At 39.2% G+C, this 21,409-nt stretch overlaps 1 protein-coding gene across 6 annotated transcripts in view; it reads right to left on the bottom strand.

Annotated features, from left to right (window-relative positions):
* Nucleotides 1-21,409, bottom strand: part of CARF (calcium responsive transcription factor) — a 37,627-nt gene that overhangs the window by 9,122 nt on the left and 7,096 nt on the right. For 5 of the 6 annotated variants that reach the window (XM_064515216.1, XM_064515217.1, XM_064515212.1 and 2 more), the window contains 10 exons: nucleotides 21,073-21,294; nucleotides 19,843-19,963; nucleotides 16,917-17,046; nucleotides 15,325-15,409; nucleotides 10,316-10,505; nucleotides 7,870-7,990; nucleotides 6,181-6,324; nucleotides 5,504-5,737; nucleotides 4,932-5,094; nucleotides 3,801-3,876 (listed from right to left, as the gene is read on the bottom strand). In XM_064515216.1, the coding sequence (XP_064371286.1) occupies nucleotides 3,801-3,876; nucleotides 4,932-5,094; nucleotides 5,504-5,737; nucleotides 6,181-6,324; nucleotides 7,870-7,990; nucleotides 10,316-10,505; nucleotides 15,325-15,409; nucleotides 16,917-17,046; nucleotides 19,843-19,963; nucleotides 21,073-21,294 (1,486 nt within the window). The remainder of the gene's footprint in view (nucleotides 1-3,800; nucleotides 3,877-4,931; nucleotides 5,095-5,503; nucleotides 5,738-6,180; nucleotides 6,325-7,869; nucleotides 7,991-10,315; nucleotides 10,506-15,324; nucleotides 15,410-16,916; nucleotides 17,047-19,842; nucleotides 19,964-21,072; nucleotides 21,295-21,409) is intronic. The other variant, XM_064515215.1, reaches the window with a different exon arrangement.

The following is a 21,409-nucleotide window of genomic DNA, read 5'->3' as shown; positions in this document are numbered from 1 at the left end:
ACCAAGCCATTTGGCCATGGTTACATCTTCAGTAAAGGCTCAATAATAGACAGACATCAAAAGAAACGATTGCCTTCCAAAATAAAATTCTGCACAGGAAATTCTGTAAGTCTCCTCACTCCCTTCCAAGCATTGTAGTGGAATTAGGATGACTTCTGTGTTACATCACACCAAATGCAATTTTAAAGAAAGTCCATTTATCTGGAAGCCTTTCAGCCTACTGATTACATCACATTCTCAGAATTCTTACTTAATGCAAGAATGATTGACTTCATTTCCCCCAAACTTGTGGAAATTGAGATTCACTGGTAGCAACTTCTGCAAGAAAACTTTCCACGGGATGATTCCATTTCCAGTTTGAGACAACACCCAAAACATTTTGGATAAGATTGTATTTATAGAGATACAAATGGACATTGCTTAGTCTCCTGTTTTGCGGTTTCATTGCTGTAACTGCAAAAGAAGAACATGCCCTGTGCATATAGATTAGCCTGGTGAATGGAAATCAGAATGGTCAGCAATCACAAAAAGCTTTCTAGCAAGAAATCATATAAAGTTTCCAGCAATCTGAGCAGTCAGGGATACATTTAACATGTATACTGAGTTGCAAACTCTAACTCTTTATCTTACTGACCGCACCATAGTCTATAATTCTCCTTGAATGCAACTACTTTGAAGTTTTAGGTTCTTTTTATTACTATAGAGAAATCCCATATGCATATGTGAATATTCACATGTAGGAAAAGATAGTAGTTCTTTCCTGAGGCCAACATGCCTAGAAATAAAGCAAAGAGCTGAAATTCTAATCTACCCACTTACTACATGGAATGGATACTCAGTCTGAATGCCATAAGTTTAAAAATACACAATTATCTCATTTGTCAGTATACTACTTAAAAGATGTGAAAGGGAACACAGAGGCTTAGGAAATTTGATGGTTACAGCGATCCTTATACCTAAGAGAGAACAGAAAAAGTGGTACCATATGCAGAAGGACATATTTTAGACAAAGATACAGAGTTCTACATATCAAGGAAGCAAACAGTTGGGTTTCAGTTCTATTACTGCTTGACTCCTTAAAGGAACATATCCATGTAAAACTGTCCCTGTTCAGCACAAGTTGAAATAAGATTAAAATATTTATACAAATAGTGGTTTGAGAAGTCAGTGTTTTTTCTCTCTTGCTACCATTTCACACATTTCAATGAGAGCTGATTTCTTCAAAGTCAGGTTTCTCTTTCTGCTTAGACTTGTAATACAGTTATGTGCTTGCAACATTATCATGAATTGCCATCAGCGTGCAAAAACATCCCCACATATTTAAGCAGAGACAAGATATGCTGGAATGAGCATATATGCTTACACCTAGTGAATTGGTGCATGTGTCGTGCAGAAAACTAAACAAATCCAATTCTCTCTAAATCCCTCTAGAACCCAATATTTCACTGGATGTGTGTTTACATGTTTGATAGTTTTCTAAGGCAAGTTAGCCTATCTGTGAAAGAAGAAGAAAGCAAGAACCAGCCTTCCTGAACTATCATCGGCATTCAGGTAGTTAACAACAAGAGTCATCCTTGTTGGGCTCTTTACCACAGCTGCTGAAGGCACATCTATCCTGTGCCTTTCCATAAAAGCACAGAAATATTAATGTAAGTGTGTAAGTTTGAGCACAGTTACTTTGCTCATACTGCAAATTCCTCTTTTTCCTAAAAAGAAAAATAAAGAGACTTCCCTAAAAAAGAGGGACACTATTCAAATTAATTCAGCCTAAAAATTTACCTCCTGTCCTCTGACAGTTGTCCACACTGAAATTCTTACCTTAAGAGCTCCAAGTGTACGAGATGTTTTTCAGTTCAAATTGATCCATTGCAGCAACAGCTAAAATAAGAGTTAAAAAAAAAACAAAGGCCCAACTTAGTGGCCCAACTTAGGCCTGTTTACTAACTGTAAAAACACTGGTGCACACAGAACCTCTCAACGTGCATTAGGTTCACCAGGTCATTTAGGAGAAGTCACACAATGAGCCAAACTTTTGGTGAGTTATTTTTCCTGCTACAACAAAGGTAAGAAACAGATTAGGGAGTGACAGGGGCGAAAGGGGGAAGAAATCCAAACATAACAGGACTTCTTCAGGCAAGAACTGCAATGGAGGATAACTGTCGACATAGGTAAATCTTTAAGCGTAACAACCTTGACAGCGCCCCTTTGATTCCTACAGACAATCTATCAGCTACTTGCAACAAGAAGTACCCACAGTGTGTTCCAGTCAAAGAAGGGAACAAGCTGGCCCTTTAGAGTAATGCCAGTGAGATTAACAACACTTAAGTAGTCTGCAGCATTATCTTAATGTAACGCATACAAACAATTGGGCTCCTCTGCCTTGCTGCAGTCAGAGCCCTGCTAAAGCCAACAACTTTCCTGAAGAGTTTCATATTAAACCTATTAAACAAAGGAAGGGTAGAGCAGCCACAAACATGCACGGAAGTTCCCTTTTTTGTGTCACACACTGGGCAAAATATCCTTGAAAGACTACTACCAGGGCAAAAGGAAAGAATAATCTCACTTTAAATTCACTATCAGCCACCATGGTCCAATGGAGCACCTCAACCTATGTGTAATCCTAACTACGTGGATAACATGTAGGTCTAGTTACAAGTATTTTGATCCAGTACATGTTTTAAAGCTGAAGTAATTGTAGCGAGAACCCTTTTACAGCAAAGAAAAAACTGCAAATGAGCATCTTCAACATCCCCTCTCCCTGCCCCACCCTCCCAAAACACCCCAGACCTTAGGTCACAAACTTATTTGGATAAAACAAGTTTCTATAAAATCTATATTCCATTCTTGGGGTGGAGTGGGGGAGTTTAATATTTTGTTAGGTGGCCCAGCAATTGCTGGGAAGAGATGCTACTTTGGCCTCACACACTGCTGAAGAAGCTTCGCCACTTAACGAACAGAAATAAAACGTGAGAGTGACTGCGCACTGGAACAGGCTGCCCAGAGAGATTGTAGAGTCTCCATCCTTGGAGATACTCAAAAGTCATCTGGACACAAACCTGGGCAAAGTGCTCTAGGCGACCCTGCCTTGGGGGGTGGGGGGCTGTTGGACTAGAAGATCTCCAGAGGTCCCTTCCAACCTTAACCACTCTGTGATTCTGTTTCTAAGCATTAAGAATAAAGGAAGAGAGTATTCTCAATTCTGATGATGGAATTACAGAATTAGTTGTTCAGGCCTGATTTTGGCAGTGGAAATCAATAAGCCAATGAGATCCTAAGAAGCAGGAGTCTCAACATGAATTCAAGTCCTTTTTTAGCAAGGTAGTTAAGAATGTGCCAGGCACAGACTATCAAGGAACTCAAGTACCCAGCTCCTCCCAACTGTGTGCAATGACTGATATGAACATCAGTCTGTTCAGCAGGAATTTCATATTTCTCTACACAGATGTTATTAGCACCTTCATCCAAGCCCTAAATGTTCTTCAAAGTAATCACCCCACCAAAATCTTCAGTTGCTTTGAAATGCTAAATAGAAGCCAGATCTACAGTTTTCATACTCCTACCAACCACATCAGGACTACAAATATTTTTTCCTCAACACATGCAATCAAATGGTCAAAACACAACAAAAGAGAAATATGCTCTCCTCTGCCCCAGAACAGACACACAGAAGTCATCCTTCTTCTTAACTTCAGCTGAATGAAAGGAAACTGAAAACCTCTCTGGAAGGAAACTGAACTTCTGTGACATAGGTGGTAAAAAAATCACATTTGGAGATAGCTAAGTTGTTAACACAGTCCTACCATCTGAAGGTGGTGAGGCAAACGTAACAGTCACTGTTTCTGTGAGAACATTCCCACTGTCTGTGGTCCACTGCAGCTGAAAGGAAAGAGATCTCAGTTCTCAGAAATGGTGCAAGTTTGTCTACTACAGGAACATAGGCTCAACATAGGACTCATAGGAATACAGATAGTGAAAGCCAATGTCTAAAACTACATTTGCTAATAACTATGTATTGTGGACATTCTTGGTTTACTAAAAATAATAATAAAAAAATCTCCCCCCCCCCCCCCAAAGAAAACACCCTGTAAACTGAAACACTGTAAAAGATTTCTAATGTGCTGTAACAGGAAGGCTAAAGCCTGCTAAATAAAGTGGAAGGATTTTAAAATGAAAAATAAACAGTCAAACCATTTGGCTAATTAACAAATATCAGCCACTCACCTGAGGCAAGTGCAGCATACAGAAAGGGAAATACCTGACAACATACCATGATTTAATACTATAGTTTGGCAAAACTGATTTTAACATGGCAATTCCTTTACAGTCAGCCTCATAACTAGGAAAAATAGCATCACTTTGCACCCCTTACTACTCAGTAGGCAGAAGAAAATTGAGGAACAACCTGTAAGGGTTACTGAACATTCTGAAGTATATACTTCATGCTTACTTCACTTTTTGTAGTGTATGTGCTAATATTATTACTTACACATTCAAAATGCTGTACAAGCCCTAATTTAGACTGCATCTGAGACACATTCCATCTCCATTCTTCCAGATATGGAAAGGCAGAAGTAATAATTTCTCCAAAACATAGTACAACAAAGCCACACAAAAAAATTTCTGATGCGTCCATTTTTCCATACCACATGGTCTCCAGCTCACGCAGTCTTCATGTAAGTGCTAGTACTGCATAACGTGTCAATCAACTAAAAGCAATCTAATGCTAATGAGATAAATACTGAACAAGGTCAAAAGATTTTATTCAGATTTAATCCAACATTGCTGAGCCAGAGATTGCACTGAAAATTTTGCTGCTCTGAATATAAACTTGGTGAGAATTTTGACTGAAATACGGCTAGGTAGTAACTATGAGAAGTCTTATTTAATTTTTAACTCCAAGAATCAAAAAGAAACACTAAGGCCAACAGTACCGTTGCTGGTATGCTTTCTGAATTATACACCATCTCCCCATTCCTCAGGGACTTCTGCACTTCATGAATGTGGTTCTTGATGTCATTCACAGTGGGGAAGAAAGACAGGTTATGCCTCTCTGGCACTTCCTCAGGCTTGAATAATTCTCTTTCCACATACTTTCTGTCATGTGTTAAAGGAAAAAAGACTTTAAAAATTCAAATATGCATATTTACAATCTAATGGGATATTTCCCTCTTCCTTTTCCCTCCCCTTTTTGCAAAGACAAGGCAAGAGCAAGTCAGATCATTTTCTGATCCAGTTCTACATGCATCTGCTCTAGAGTCTGGAATTAAAAATCCCCATTTATTCAACTAACTTGAAAGAAGACAGCAGCTCTTAATAGCTATCTATAATGAAATGAGGAAAAAAAAAGATAAAATCTGGGAAAAACAGATTCTAATGACATATGGGAAAAACATTCAGTAATGTATCAGTACTGCCATTCAGCTGCAAGCCAAATTAAATGTAAATGTGGATATAGCGCTACAGACTGAGAAAGGTGCAATTATCCAGCCAGGTAATACTGTACCTTAGTTGCTTTCTCACTGCATAGACCTGTTCTATTCCCTGAGACACCAGTTCTCGGATCTTGTCTGCTACTTGAGGATGAAGTCGAGAAGGCAAAGTACAGTTCTCATCTCTAACAACTTCTTCCTCTTCCTCCGGAGAAGGCATAGGAAAATGGGAAGGTGAAGAAGGAAGGCATGAAGTTTCCATTTCGTGATACTGGTGGGCCTGCTGAGTGGGTAACTGTACATACCACCTGGCAAGAAGGAGAAAATTTCTATGCACAATTCTCAAGCAAAGTCAACAAAATGAATCTCCTGGGGAAACAGTCTGAAAATGACAAATGACCAAGCTAGATTGGCTTAAGTTTTTACTGCCTCTGAGCTGGAAAATACTGACCTTGAGAGCTCAGGGCCCTCTCACACTTTCACAATGCAAAATAAAACAGGTTAAATCCCCAAATAATACAGCTATTCCCTGCACAGCAACATCTGCTTGAGTTTCACAGTTTGGTGTATAACATATTTACCAAACTAAATAATCCAGACCCCTAGAAGTCTTAATGGCATTTTTTTAATTATTAAGCAAGAGCCTTAATAATGTGACTAAAAGAAAAATGCCAGCCAAGCAAATTATTTCACTTTATTGCTTTATTTGTCAAGATAAAAAAAAAAAAAAGAAAACAAGTGGAAGTTTCACCTGAGGACACCTCCAGCATCTATCAAGTTCTTCTTCAGCATGTTGAATGCTTTCTCCTGCTCCATTCTTATGATTTTCTTGTCAATTTTAGGGTCAGTGGGAACTCTATACTCTGGAAACTTTTGAACCTTCTTAATATAGATCCTTCCAAGACGGGGGGGAAAAAAGAAAAAAAAGAAAAATTCTGCTTCATTATACTTCTCCCTCAGAAGGAAGGCAAAAAACCCACTTACTTCCTAGCAGACAGTACTTACAGAAAAAGTTCAAGCAGGATGGTCCAGGGGGTGAAGAGCCTCTAATAGAATTGAGGAATTGCTAAGGGCACATCAACAGAGATGGACACAGACACCAGACTTCTGTTCCAGTCTGGAAGCCACTCAGCCACATCAGAGTGGTGATGTGCCTTAAAAATCCTCTGTCCCTCAGTATGGTAAACAAAGCACAACACCATTTCCGGACAAGCTGTGCAAGTTCACCCAGCCTGAGCTGAGCACATACACTTGTGTTCAACTGCACCTGTCCAAGTAAACACACTCTTAGCTCAGTAAAAACTGAACATGCAAGGGCACTGAAGCCTGGGAAGCTGCAACAGGGTGCTCAAGGTCAGGAAAAACCATTAGAGTTGGATAAGAAGCAAGTCCCTGGTGAACAGGAAGAACTGTAACTTCTTTTGCAAATAGGACTTCTGCTAGATTTGTATGATTGACTGACATGAGTCGGGCAATCAAGTCCAAAGGAAAAACAACAAATACTAGGATATAGTTTTAGGACTAAAATGGTTGCCCCAGGTCAGCTGGATTTCCATTACTGCAGCTGTCAGTCTGTGCTGGCCTAATTAATGCTCCTTGGGTATCTGAACCCCAAATTCACGGACACAACTGAAGACACTGAAGTAACAGTCATCAGCTCTACAAGTAGGGGGGGAAAATGCAAAATTGGGAACGTAATTATTTTAGGCTGGTGCTGGAGGGAACAGAAAAGCTTTTGCTTTTGAAAGCCTCTTTCAAGATTCGTGGTCATCAGTCATTCAGTGGTTTCTGACCTTTGGTCTGCAGCCATGTAAAGATCCACAAACAACTGTTAAGGGATCCACATAATTCAGCTAAGAACTCACAAAAGATGCTTAAATTTGTTATTCAGGAGTTTGCACACTGGAAAATGTCTGAGCTTTGCAAATCAAAAGGCTGACTGTTCTAAGACAGAGTAGATAAAGGTTACTTAGACTATGAGAACCGTTACTGTGCGTCTCTCAGTCTACCCTAGTTTCCTAATCTGTTATTAGCTGCAGCCCACGTTTGCCATATCTATACAGCCAAAGGATGAACAGAGTAACACTCAGAATACAACTTGTTCTCATGCTATGGCCTCCCCTTTTCTCAGGTGCACTAAAGCATACCATGATATGATGTCCTCAGTAATGCTTAGCTAGAGAATGATTCTTACCTGTACTTCACATCCTGATGTGCTGTTACTCTGCACCTAGGCAACCTATCAAATCTCATCCTTGTTCAGTTTCACAGGCTCCTCCCTCTAAATGAGCACCAACCTCGAATCACCCAGGAGACAAAGCTAAGAGCCTTAGTGCATGATATCAGCTATTACCCCAAAGCAGTGCTCTGTCAAGGCTCACAGAAGGTAAGCTCTCTTAGGATAGCGAGTAGCTCTTCCAGCTTCATAACCAATTCTTACCTCGCTGGACAAGTGGCTTTGTATAGGTGGCCAGAGGCGCTTTCCTGCTCACCAGCTTTTTTGGGCTGGAAACCTTTCCTCCTTGGCCCATATTGGCACTCCATTACAATGGCTCTACTTCCTGGGAACAGAAAGTAATTTACTCAATCATATATTCAAGCAACCACTGAGGTCCAGTCCCTATAGTAAAACAGTAACTACAGAAGTGATGAGAGCTCTGTTTAACATGAGACCCTTAAGAAGGCAGAACGCTAAGTGCAGCAAGCATTCCAATACAGTACAAATGCTTCTCTCATAGCATCTAAGGAACATACAGCATTTTCAAAGCATTTCCCAAACTACTTACACTTCACAACACTCTTGGAAGAAATACAGAGGCAAAATGTTGGCTTCTGCCTTGATGAACACCAATGCTTTACACAATAAGCAGCCTTGTGAGTTACCAGTGGAGCATAATGCTGGTAATAAACGTAAGTAAGAGAAGCAGAATCCACAAATAACCTAGAAAGTCCGCAGCTGAAATCAAAGCTTAGGCATGTCCACCCTCCTGTCTTAAATCAGTACTTTAGACAATACTGTCCCGTGAATTCTTACTTATCATTAAGGTTTGCAAGTCTGACTTACTGTATCTATTAAGCAGTACTGCCTCAGTGTTGCATACCCCCACAAAACCAGATGAGCTTAAACAAAGATCACGTAGCTCTAAACGTCATTCAAATAAGTGGCTTCTTCCAGTCAGACTTCTGACAAAAAGGAATTAACAGGCGTACCATTGAAGTATTTGTGGTTAAGGGAACGTGTATTTCTTCTCTGTCACGTTTAGTTTTCTTTCTGTCACCTTTTACCTATAATCAGTATACTGGCAGGGAGCTGCCTTTACCACAAATGATATAACCAAAGACTTTTAAAATATCACAACAGCAATGTTGTGTTTCCATCAGATAGTCAATAATTTATTGCATGAGAGTGCAATATAAAAAAAAAATCAATGCAAATAGAGAAATGGGAAATTTAAAAGCAGATTAGGTATGATGAATGGATAGTCATTTAGGCTTTTTTTTTTTTAAACTGAGAATCAAAGTGCTATGACTGTAGAAGATTTCAACAGCTTTAAACTAGTTTTTGCCAGTATGCATCTCAAAAGCATTTTGATGGGATCCTTGTTTTACATAGGGATCAGCTATTCAAAAACCTTATTAAAAAATAATAAGCAAGATTTGGATGATTAGTACACATTTTACAATATAGGAAACTACCCATCTTCTCCAGATTTCCCCAGAGCAGAAGCACAGCAGGGAAGGTATCACAGATGGGTTCCATTTATGCAGAAGACAGAAATCTCTCAAGAACAACACTTTTGTTCTGCACAGTTTAGAATTCAGTCATCTGGGATTTAAACAACAGTTCAGTAAATCATATTCACGGCCTCTGCTCTAAAGACAAAGGATTTTAATGAATGCTTTTTATAGAAAGATTATAAACTAAAGCTAAATGCATTGGAAAAATAACACATTGGAAATATACAAAATACCTATCCGAGGGTCTGAGCAAAGCAAAAAATACTACAGCTCAACAATCAGTCTCTGTTAGTTTACAGCACTTCACAAAACAACAACAGCATGTATTTTTGCTCTAAACATCTTTCTTGGGGGGAGGGGAACTCATATTTACTAGGCAGATCTTACAAGAAACTAAAGATGTCTGAAAATTTATTTGGGGGAAAAATAAAGTAGGAAATAATACCGGTAGGTTGTTTTGGATTTGTTCTCAACTTTCTTCTACTACCTCACAGTTTATGGCTTAAGCTTTAAAACTGGTGCTAACATTTCACTTTTTTGGTTACTTTCAGCAAAAAATGCACATAATCTATATTCCAATCATTCCTGATCTCTATGTAACAACATGTTACTTTCATATAATAATTTTATGTATGCATTCCATGAGCTCATAAAGTCCACACATTCATGGAAAAAAAAAAAAACCCTGTCTGCTGAGATATGATTTTTTTTTTTTTGTTAGTCTTGTTTTTTTAAGGGGCCATTTAAATAACTTATTGGCTCCTGTGGACCAGGCTTTTCAAGGATCTCCCACATTAGGCAAGACTACCGGAACAAGTCCTTTCCCTTACGGAAACTTTCATGCCCTGGTAGAGTAAGTAGATAAGGCCTCCCTCTAAAGATCTCGCTCATCTGAACTCCCAAACAGTACTTAACTGATTTATTTCTAAAGAACAAAGGGACTAAATCACTCACAATAAAGCATAAGCCTGTGGTTTCAGGGAATCAAGATCCTTCAGACTGCAGCATGGAGGTACCCAAGCGGCTTTTTTTGTTTGCGCTTTAACTTTATCAACAGCATGAAACACCATGAGGATCCTTTTATAAGGCTGATTGGCAACTGATGTTGAAATTTGAAAGTAGGTATTAAAACAAAAGAAGTTAGTTACCTGCATTGACAAATGGGATCCCATCATATGGGACATACTGAGATTTCCACATCAACCGTGTGGCAGGTTTGGCCGGGCTTGGAGACTGGCGCGTCCCCCACACACTTTGTGTTTGCTGCTTGTGTAGCGTTAGAACACTCTCTAATTCTGTCTCGCTCACACAATAGCCGCGGTACGAGTCCCCAATTTTCTGCATGGAAAGGAGGTGAAATAATAGGATTATTCACCCAGCTGACTGCCATCCGTTACCCAAGAAAATGAAAGCAGTCTGGGACTCTGGCAAGTGAGGATGCAGTCTCAGATTTTTGGGGGAGTTGTGTTTTTTTCCTACTAGTCTCCTCATAATCTCTTCCTTACCATAGGATCAAATATCACAGCAGTCTCCAGTGAGGTCAGGAGTTTGTCAGTCCTCCAAGACCCTAAGTACACCAAGAACTCCAGAAAAGGTTACAGAGTTACTGCCAACACTAATTTTTATATGACATAATTCCACTCCTGTTGTTTCCCCCACACATACTTTAGTTGCAGTCACCATGGACACAGTCATCTTAAGCGAACATATTCACCTGATTCCCATGGAGATCTTCAGTGCTAGAAGCATATCTACTTCCATACACACACACCGCACTGAGCTGGGGCAGAATATATCTGCTCATACCAACAGTAACCACCTCACCTGCTTAGTGTATTAACATTGAATTGAATGTCTCATGTAATTCCCCTCCCAAGTTCCACAGCATGCTCCACTCTCAGAATATAACCCAGGAGACTTGCCACATGCAAACTGACAAGGGTTTCAGTGAATACTACTGAACTGAGCGAGCCCAGAAAAACTGCATCTAAACCTGACTCAAAGGAAAAAAACCACAAACAACTCACTGACTTTGCAACACCCTCTGTGACAGCTGTTTAGCTACTCAGAGCCATCATAGCTAGTCCAGTGCTGATCTACCAGGGCCAGTCACTGAGCAGTGAAAGTACTGGGACAGAGATGAGCTTTCTGTCTGAATTCAGAACCCCATGCTCACTATTCAGCTGCAGTCCAGGATACCAGGCTGACCAAGCAGGTGACAGTAATGCACAGAGCGGTCTGCCAACTCAGTTTTACAGCATAACCATGGGACAAACACATGGGGAAGGAGGACAGTAACCTGACAGATCCATTTTGCCACCTTCGCTGACATAGCAGCCAGATGTTTAAATAGTACTGACAACAAAAGCAGCAGCAGCTTTTCATAAATATCTACCATATCTCACAAATATATTAATGACAGCTGCATAAAGGTGCCTCATAGTCACCTGAAATAAACAAAATGTCTGTGGTTAGCAAAAACAAAAGTCAAGAGAGAACAACTGAAGTGGGCATGGTGTTGCTGCCAGCACAAGCCCAAAAGCATAGGGTTATGCATCAGCTGCGTCAGTCACACTGAGACCTCAGTTGCTTACACAGCAGCTAAGCTCACTCCACTGCAACTACAGTGCTCCAGCACCCAAGCTAGCTACGCAAAGTCTACACACGCTGCACTCACACAGCTATGGCCAGGAAGAAAAGCTGGCAGTTGTTTAGCCAGAGGTTGTAAACAGCACCTCTGGCCAAAAGTTGATCTGGAAATCCAGGAGAAGCAAAGGAGCCTGAGAAGAACAAGGCTGCACGCTTCTCTTCAATCACAGCAGCAACTGCAATACCAACTCACCCAGTGAAGCAACTGCAATACCAACTCACCCAGTGAATACTGTGTAACCAGCATTTCTCTTCCCAAACCTTTTACCTGTCACTATAAAGAGGTCATTGATCTTATTCCAGGGAGATGAGAGAAGACTGATTAAATTGTTGCATCATAAAACTACTAATAACATTCGTTAGGGCACTGTCTCGTATTCTGGCTTCACTTACACACAAAATAGAGCACTTTCCCAGAGGAAAAAAAAGGTGTCAGGATCTCCAACCTCCAGTAGCTTCCCAAGTATGAACAAATGGACAAGTAAGTGTGGCTATCTGCTCCAAACAAATAAATCAACTGAGCCTTGCACAGTTAATTAATAAATGCAGTTTCTAATCATGCTGTAGTTCAGCATGCTGACATGCTGGAAAACCATTCTGATCAGATCACTGAGAACTTTTTAAGTAGGTTACAGAACAATTTACAGAAAATAACTTATTTTTAAAATTGATACATTTTATTAACAAAGTAATTACCTGAAGCAGTTGTATTCCCTCCTACCCTTTTGACCCTGCCTTACTTCAAGCCAAAAAAGAAGGAATTACTTTTCTCTCCCTGACCTCATCTCAGCAAGGGGAGGTAAAAGCCTACACTAAAATACACACATCAAGACTGCAGTTTTGCTTGAGTGAAGTAACAGCAGCAGGATGAGAGAGGCATTATGCTATCTAGGCACTGCAAATGTAAGCAGAATAGTTCAAGGCAGCTGGGGAACCAACACCAACCGCAGAGCTTAGTGCGAATTTTGAACAGCTGCAGCTTTTACTATTCTGTGTTTGCTGGTGCCTGACCACCAAGAGAGTCATTGACCCTTAGAGTTCAGTCCTGGTCTGTAATTCAGTCAACTTCTCAAGGGATATAGTGGGCAATACTGTATACAGGTTGCGCCATGGCTTCAAGTACTGGTACCTTCTGCAAAATCCACACAGACCTCCATAGTGTTTAAGTCTGGTTCTATTCCGGAAAGTGACTGAAAGTGGAACTGTGAGTTGCCACATTTACCTGCACCAAGCATGTTCGGTCTGAAGGCAAAGCATTTTCTCTAACTCAGATCTCCAAATACTGATTAGGCTACGCTATCCTGTTACCAGTAATAAAACATTCTCTAAGACATACATAGACACCCTTAAAGATAAATGACACCTCAAATCCCATTGTCTCTAGTCTGTGCCCACAAAATTGCACATGCAGCCTAGCAGTCTCTGGTGCGTTTACCCTGTGAAACTGACTGGAACTCAGCAAAGCCCTGCTGATAACACCACAAGAAGGAACAGAGTTCAGGTCATTCCTCCTTGAACGGGTTGTCTCTGCAGGATGAACAGGAACAAAACAAAGTTTGCTTTGTTTTTTTAAAGGAACAGGGAGGAATAATGCATACAAGCAACAGCTCTGCTCAATAGCAGAGACAGATCTTTATATCCTCAGAACACAACTGCCATTTTAAACAGAGACAATATTTTGATCTCCTTTTCCTTAAGAATAAGGACTCTGAGCGCTGCTGCTATGAGTTTTAAACACAGCAGGTGAAATTTCTGAAGGCGTGTAATAGACTCAGATAGACCAAACAGACCCTTATACAAGTCCTCCTATAAAATAAAGCCAATAGTAAATGATTCAGATAAATTACACGAATGTTAAAACATGAAAGCATGTGTCACAGAGAGGTAAAAACACAGTAACAGGAGTAATAACCTTACACTCAGGGGTATAACCCTATACATTTTACCGAACTTTAACAGCTAATCAGCCATATAAAATAAGTGATTCATTTATTCATCCTTTGTTTAATCATCTAGCCCATATGCATTGGGAACAAGGATTCTATTTCCAGGCTTGAAAATGTGGAAAAAGCTAAGGCATCCATACTCAAATTGATACACTCAAATTACACATACTGCACATCTTAAATACCTAACTAGCAATTCAAACAGTATCTTTAGCATGGAAAAACTAATGTTACTAATTTTCTGACCTCTTAATGTTTAAACGTATATAATAATGTTACTAATTTTCTGACCTCTTAAACGAATAATAGTGCACAATACCATTTACATAAAATGAAAGGTATATAATAAGGAAGGGATAGATTCAAATATTCAGTTAATTTTAAAATTATTCAAAAGTGGATACAGAAGAAAATTCATTCTCAAAGCCCTGCAACTGAAAATTCTAGTTATCAGTGGTCAAGCTGATAGGAAAACCCTTCTAATGGTAATCTAAAGAGGTGAACCAGCTACTGAGATAAGGAATTTTCCTTCACAAAGGTATTAAGAGCAAGCCAAATAAACATCTATCAGGAAGAGTGTGGTTGCAGGAGGATGGAGTAGATGACCTCTCAAGAACTTTCCAATCCGCCCCCTCCTTCCTTCAAATGATTTATGATGCATTCTAGCTGTTGACATCACAGTCATCAGGACATTTCTGCAGACATCTAACAATATACAAATAAAAAGGAAGCTCTGTTTAGGTCAAAAGACACAATAGGGTTGAAGAGAGGCACCAAATACGCAAGTTCTCCATTCCGGATGGTGAATCATCTGTACAACTCACAGCAAAAGACGACCATCTTACAGATCTTCAGCAGGTAATCAGAAAAAGGGTAACAACCTTTTTAAATAGAAAGTATCTCCCTCTCCAAAATTAGATGTGCAAAAATCCTAAAGCAAGTGTTAGCTACCTCAAGGAAGGAAAAAAAAAAAATCTGTGATAGCTGTTACCACAGAATTTTTGATGAAAGAAGGGGGTGGGGGGGAAAGCAGCACAGGTAACCTTGCTGCCACAACAAAAAGCAATTCTGTGAGAGTATCTAAAATATAAATGCTCTACCTAAACACTAACATTAAGGTGTTCTAATAAGTCCCAGACTAGACCCTGACAAGTGTTTTTCAGTTTCTACAGGACAACACAAAGTAATGTGAACCATTGCAGACTTAGGCCATGAAAGGAATTTTGTTCTTTAATTAATGGATCACTAGTGCAATAAAAAAGCAGCTTGCTCAGTAAAAGCCAGCAGGCTTCTGAGAATCAGTAGCTTCTTCCAGTGCTGTACAGAATCAAGAGATTTCAGAAGCACAATTTTTGCTTCAGGGGCTCTTGGTAGTCACTAATTCTAGCATTAGAAGGGATCCTATAGCATTTTACATTTTTAAATGGGCTAATACCAGTGCTTTTTCATAAGAACCAGGATGCTTGAAAACATGCAAATTCTACAACTGTAAGAATTATTCCTTTGAGTGTGTGATGATCTAGATGAAATAAACCATCAAGTCAGAATTGTTTGCAGCCCACCTCACAGTTCCTGAGACGGCGCGCCCATGGAGGTGTATTTGGGGGCAACGGCTGGACAGGGATAGGAAAGGGATCTTCCACTAGCCTGAAAAAATATAATACAATAAAAATCTATACAGACAGCCAGGAGAGCAATAGTTTAGTCTAACATATCAAATCAGTACATTATGTATACCCCCTACAGCATATGACAAAACTATAGACATTGTATCAACTTGCCTTGAAAACCCCGGTTTGATTTTCCCCATATTCTACTTCATTGTCAAAATAATTCACTGTAAATATCAACATTTTAAACACCACTGTCTTCTGTGTTCAACAGGACCTCTAAGTATTCTCAGTATTACTTCCTGAAAACAATTGCTGAAACACTGGTAAAATGGACCAATTGATTATCTTGATAGTTTTCTTACTCAGACAGATGGTAGAATGCTGAGGTTAAAACCAATATCAAATGTTGCACATTTTAGTATATTTTAAATTACTAAAAAACAGTTCCAACAACTATTTGAAGTAAATACCTAGTTTCTCCATTCCTTAAGCTCTGGGGCGGAGACAATGCTTGCTCCTAACAGTTCTGAAACTATCATTCCAAAACCTGTGTACACCACCTCCTGTCCATTCAAACACATCTCATTCTCAGAATGTTTTTTTCGTAACATATCCAAATTACATGCACAACATCCATTCACAAACTGCTTTTTATTTTCAATATTTCTTGAATATATGTGATTTGTGCTATATTGCTAAGATTACTCTAATTTCTTCTACCTCCTGATTTCAAAGGAGCATAAATCAATGAGAAGTTAGACCACAAAACTATTTTTTTTAAGTGAAAAGAATCCCAGAATATTGATTAAAATACTAGGCATCATTTAGCATTGTGATAGAATCAGGTGGATATCAAAGAGAAGAAAAGCATAACTAAACTATTTTAACTTCAGAAAGGTCACTGATCAATCTGTTTGTCTATTGTTCCACTGAAACACAGTTAGCAGCAGCTTTCTCATAGATTTTAATCAAAGGAATTTCAAGTTCCCTGAAGAACAAAGATAAGGCTCTCCCTATTAAGGCCAAATATTACAGTCTCTACCTAGCAAACTAATTTCTACACTCTACTTAAGATCCGCCCACCCTCTGCCCCTTTGCGGGTGTGTATGTGGCCGGGAGGGTGTCCTATAGATTTTAATATACTGATACAAGAAACTCTACGCCCTCAAGCTTCTGCCTTCCCTGTGGCTCCTTCACTGAAACATCTTCAACTATTGGCAATACCAGCATCTATCTGGAGTAATTTCAGTAATTTTCACTGTGTTACTTTAAATGCCCACTTGTTGTTCTGGTCAGAATATATCCAACTTTCTCTGGAATTCAGGCACTTTAATTGCTCTTTCCATTGCTCTGTCACAGACAAATGCTCCCTGCAAACACAGTAGGCTACCCGTTGTTCACTAATTCTAAAGGAACCTAACCTCTACTGAAAGATTCTGTGATAATTTTGTAGTAACTGTTGCAAAAACAAACTGCATAAAAAACTGGCAGTACTACCAGCAGGTCAAAGTGCTTTTTAATCATTTTAACTCCTGACCTACCTGGTGGTGTTTCTTTTTGATACAGAGAGAGATGCATGTGGATGTAGAATGTAACTGCTTGTACTGTCTCCTATAGCAGCCACCGCTACCGTCTGCAAGTTCCCATCATCGCACTTCTCTTCTGAAACATCTTTGCAAAAAACAAAATATCCTCCTGGTTAATAACTGAATAAATATGGGGAAATGACAAGCTACAATGAAACTGCGTGTGTCAGAAAAGTAAGAGTTTTTGCATATGAAATAAGACGATTTCTATATGACAAACTACAAAGAAGTTCAACAGTTGCAAATCAATCCTGATAAAGTCTAGGCACAAATATGAACATAAACTTGATAAGATTGTTTATACTCTGGGACTTTTATATCTTGCTACTGTTAATGCATCCCTCCATGACAAAGCAAATAATCAGAACATGGGGAATAATCTGCTTTATATTTCCAAAAACCCATACTGCATTGCAAGACTGTTTTAGTCAGCTGCAAATCACACACTGTTTGCTTTTACATAAGAAAAAAGGGGATTATGGTACTGTTTTGTACTTAAAGAGCACCTAAGTAAGTAAAAATAAGCCTCTGGTCTCTGAATCTGACATGCTGTTATAGCCTACCTGAACTGAGTTAAGACTTTTGCTAACCACAACCCCTTATTAGAGGTTGCCATCCTTCAGATCTGCTGTATACCAGCACACAGAATTGCTCCCTTACCCAGTTCTGTCAATAGAGTAAGTTTATCTACAGTCTAAGAGTGCAGGGACACCTGTAACATATGGTAAGTGACTGCTCCTAAACAATACATTTGCATATTAGCACATACATGACTCTTTTCATCAAAGCAGGTAACACAGATTAATCCTTTCAACTGAGGCAAAACAAGTCACTAACATTACTCCTGTTACACAACTAAAGAAATTGAAGCAGCAAAGACATAGATCCAACAGTACAGAAAGAATTACTGCCTGCGCTGGTTTTCAGCATCATTCAGCCTTTTTTTTTCTGAACTTATTTACGTGAAAATGTAAATGTATTGGTTAAGACAAATGTTTTAGCCTTTTTTGATAATAGGGAGCAATCCATAAGCTAACAAATACCATTGTATTGAAACTGGCACATGCAATTAAACAAAAACTTGGTGAAAAACTGTGAAAGCAAACATTTGATATTTTGGTCTCAGCACAAACAAAAGAAAATTCTCTTTAGATGCTGGATTTTTCCCCTTAAATTATGAAAGCTTCTTTTCCCATCCCAAAAGAGAGAGGTGGGGGCAAAAAGAGAAAAAAGCTATTGACTCAGTGCAGAAATCACTCTACTAGAAACCTTGTGCCAGAAGATTCACGAGTGTGCACCTCAGAGTAACACAATCAGGCTCAAAACTGGGAGTGCTGTTTCCTTCTACGTGGACATGCTCTTAGGAGACTAAGCTCTTCTCTGAACCCCATGCCATTTCACGCATTTCCACCAGCTGTAGACACGTGAAACTCAAGGGCTAGCAGCCCCTTCTCTTTCCCCTTCAGTCTCTGTAGTAAACCACTGACAAGCTTTCCTAATGGTCTTTTAAAAATAAAGGAGATCAAATAACTAAAAAGCCTTTTACACAGTAAGCTTTTAGGAAAAAAAAAGAAAACTGCAGCACTGTTGCAGAACATGGATTCAAATACCGTGAAACTGAGTTATTTGCAAACACGGAGACTCAGGTAAGATTAAAAAAAAAAAATGGGAAGGCAAAAATACTATTTGCAAGCATTTCAACTCCCTGCCCACAAAAAGTAGCTGCAATTCTTCAGTAAGTTAAAGTTTCACAGTCAGCCTGAAGTCACCTAAGATTATAATGTAACAGAAGTGTGGTCTCCCCCCTACAGTTAAAGGTGGAGAGGGAGGGAAGGATGCCAGGTTAGGGCAGAAGCAAGCCTTTCAACAGAAGGTCATGAACCATAGTCCAACCTTAAGTGAAAAAAGGTTGGATCATGATTTGAATTCTGACTCCTTTTTCTGTCTACCCAGCGTCACGATTCTAGTCTTATCTAAGGGCATTTAAGCTGCAGGAAAGCTGAACTAGCACTCAGATTTTGAGAACTCATTCAAATTTTGAGAATTTTATCCGGAAGAGGCAAAACCAGTTCAAAAAAAACTTTGGCAAGTTTGACAAGATGTCACAGCTTAATCAGTTCCCAATCTTATTCTGCGAATGTAAACTAGTACACAGCCTTCAGCCATCCAGCTAAGCCTGCAAATGAACAGTCATCTTTCAGATTTCACTATGCTCCTTTCCTAAAGGAAACCTTAAATTTTGTGTTTGCAGCTGTCCATCTCATCACATGCTTAAAATGTGACACTTAACACAATGAGGGCAAAAGATTGGCAATGAAATAAAAGGTACAGCTCATTTTCTTCATTGGGAACTGATTTTCTCCCTAAATAATTCATTTCTGGCTTCACAAAAAATTTATCATCATCAGTGGTCTCCAGAAAAGACCGAAAAAACATTAACTGTTGTGCTGCATTACTTGAATTAACTACTTCACTTAGAGTGAAATAAATAACTCGAAGCTGAAAAAAAAAGTTTTCTGATTTAGTATAAATATCCTTACTAACAGTAAATAAGACAAGAAGCAGCTTTGTGCTTGATATTCCAGTTAACCCATCACATATCTAAAGCAAGCATAATAACCCTTATTTCAGAAGGCTTTTTGTCCAACACAAAACATGTTACATGGGACAGCAGATTTTGTACTTGGAAGGCAAATTCAGTAAGTATGTATTTTTGTAATTATTTTTTAAGGAAACTAAGAAAAATTAAGGAAAGAATTAACTAAGAAATTTAAAAAATTAACTAAGAATTCACTAAGCATACATACAACAGGTTCTTAAAGAGACGTCATGCAGGATGTTCAGTCACAGGACACCCTCTATTCCCACAGGTTAAACTCACCCTGTGTGCTGGTCACATCCAGAAGCTGTCCTTGAGGAATAATCACTTGGGCCATTCCTGGCTGGGCAGAAGGAATGACATGCAGCACCTGTCCATTTTCTGAATGGCTGGCAACAATCATCTGTAAGGCAACCATGCAAAAAGATGAATGGCACTATAACATATGGTGATTACCACACAGCATGACTAGTTTTGATTACTGTCAGAACAAGAAAGAAGGAACTAGGAGCTTTGGGCTAATTTGTTTTCACATAATACAAGCAAAAGGTACATTTATTGTCAATTTCTTAAAACTACTTCCCAACTTTTAAAATAGCCTTCTAACTCAGAGAGGAAAAAAACTAACAGGATTGTACAATGAATTATATACTTATGTGAAACTTGGAACATCATTATTAAAGCTATCAAAAAACCTGAAAACCATTCACCATTGGATTCACTGTAACCACATTCATGGATGAGCAGAATTAATCACAAAATATAAAAACGTTGATCTTCACTTTTGAGAAACTGACATTAACGGGCATCCTTTAATGCAGAAGCAGAAAGGAGAGAAGCTTCAGGACTTTAAAAAACAAAAAATAAATTGCCTAGCATTCTTGGAAACATAATAAACCACCCTTTATGGTGAACACTTCCGTAAGTATCAAAGACTTGTTCACAACGTTCTAAACCTAGGATAACATGATATATAATCTTGTTTCTAATTTTTTATGCTTTAGATGGGTGAGCTGTCTTCAAAAACAGTACAATACATGCCAAACAAATTCTCTAGGTGAAAGAGTTATCTTTTTATAAAGTAAGTGCTAAGAACTACAAAGCAATGTTTTAAGGAAATTAATTTGGAAAAAAGGAGGGCCTTCATGGGTAAACTTACTGCTAATGTCACAATTCCAAAAAAACAGAGAGAGACTATAAAACAATATAGTGAATATAAAGAAAGCAGCAGTGGCAAAAGTATGAGATCTCACTGCACAATCACATCCTGGCTTGATAATGACAAAAGGCATGATATTGTTATTTAATAAAATTAGTAACAGCTGGAGTCAGGATTTGGCTACTTGGGGAAGAACCACCAGGGCATGACCTGAACCACTGAAAAGTTTCACCTTGTTGCTACAGACAAAGTGTGAAACAGTTGTTACAACACACTAGCACCACATAAAAAGTTCCTTCAAAGAGCCTCCTCCTTCGTGAATGCAACACCTGCTCTGTTTCAGACATGCTCACCATCTGCGTACTCGGCCCTCCCAGCGACTGCAGCTCATAGAGAGGTTGGCCGTCTGGGTTTACCAGGTGGAACTCCTCTGCAGAGAGAGGATGTGGCTGGGACAGCCGCACAGGCACAGCCGAGGTCGGAGAACCACCCGAGACGCGTACTGTGATCGGCAAGGCTGCGGGGGAGTCACTCTGTCCAAACGAGGGTTCCCTGGAATCCATGCAGGTTAGATGCTTTCAAAGAGGAAAAACAGTAGAATGTACTTTAATCCCTAGTTGTAATTTCTGCTTTAAAAAAAAAAATTAAGTTTAAAAACTGGCATGCTACATTTTATTCTCAGAGGGAGTT

Source organism: Dromaius novaehollandiae, chromosome 7 (assembly GCF_036370855.1).
Source record: "Dromaius novaehollandiae isolate bDroNov1 chromosome 7, bDroNov1.hap1, whole genome shotgun sequence".
NCBI classification, from domain to species: Eukaryota; Metazoa; Chordata; class Aves; order Casuariiformes; family Dromaiidae; genus Dromaius; species Dromaius novaehollandiae.
The sequence above is the reverse complement of the archived record's forward strand: the minus strand, read 5'-3'. Positions and strand labels throughout refer to the sequence as shown.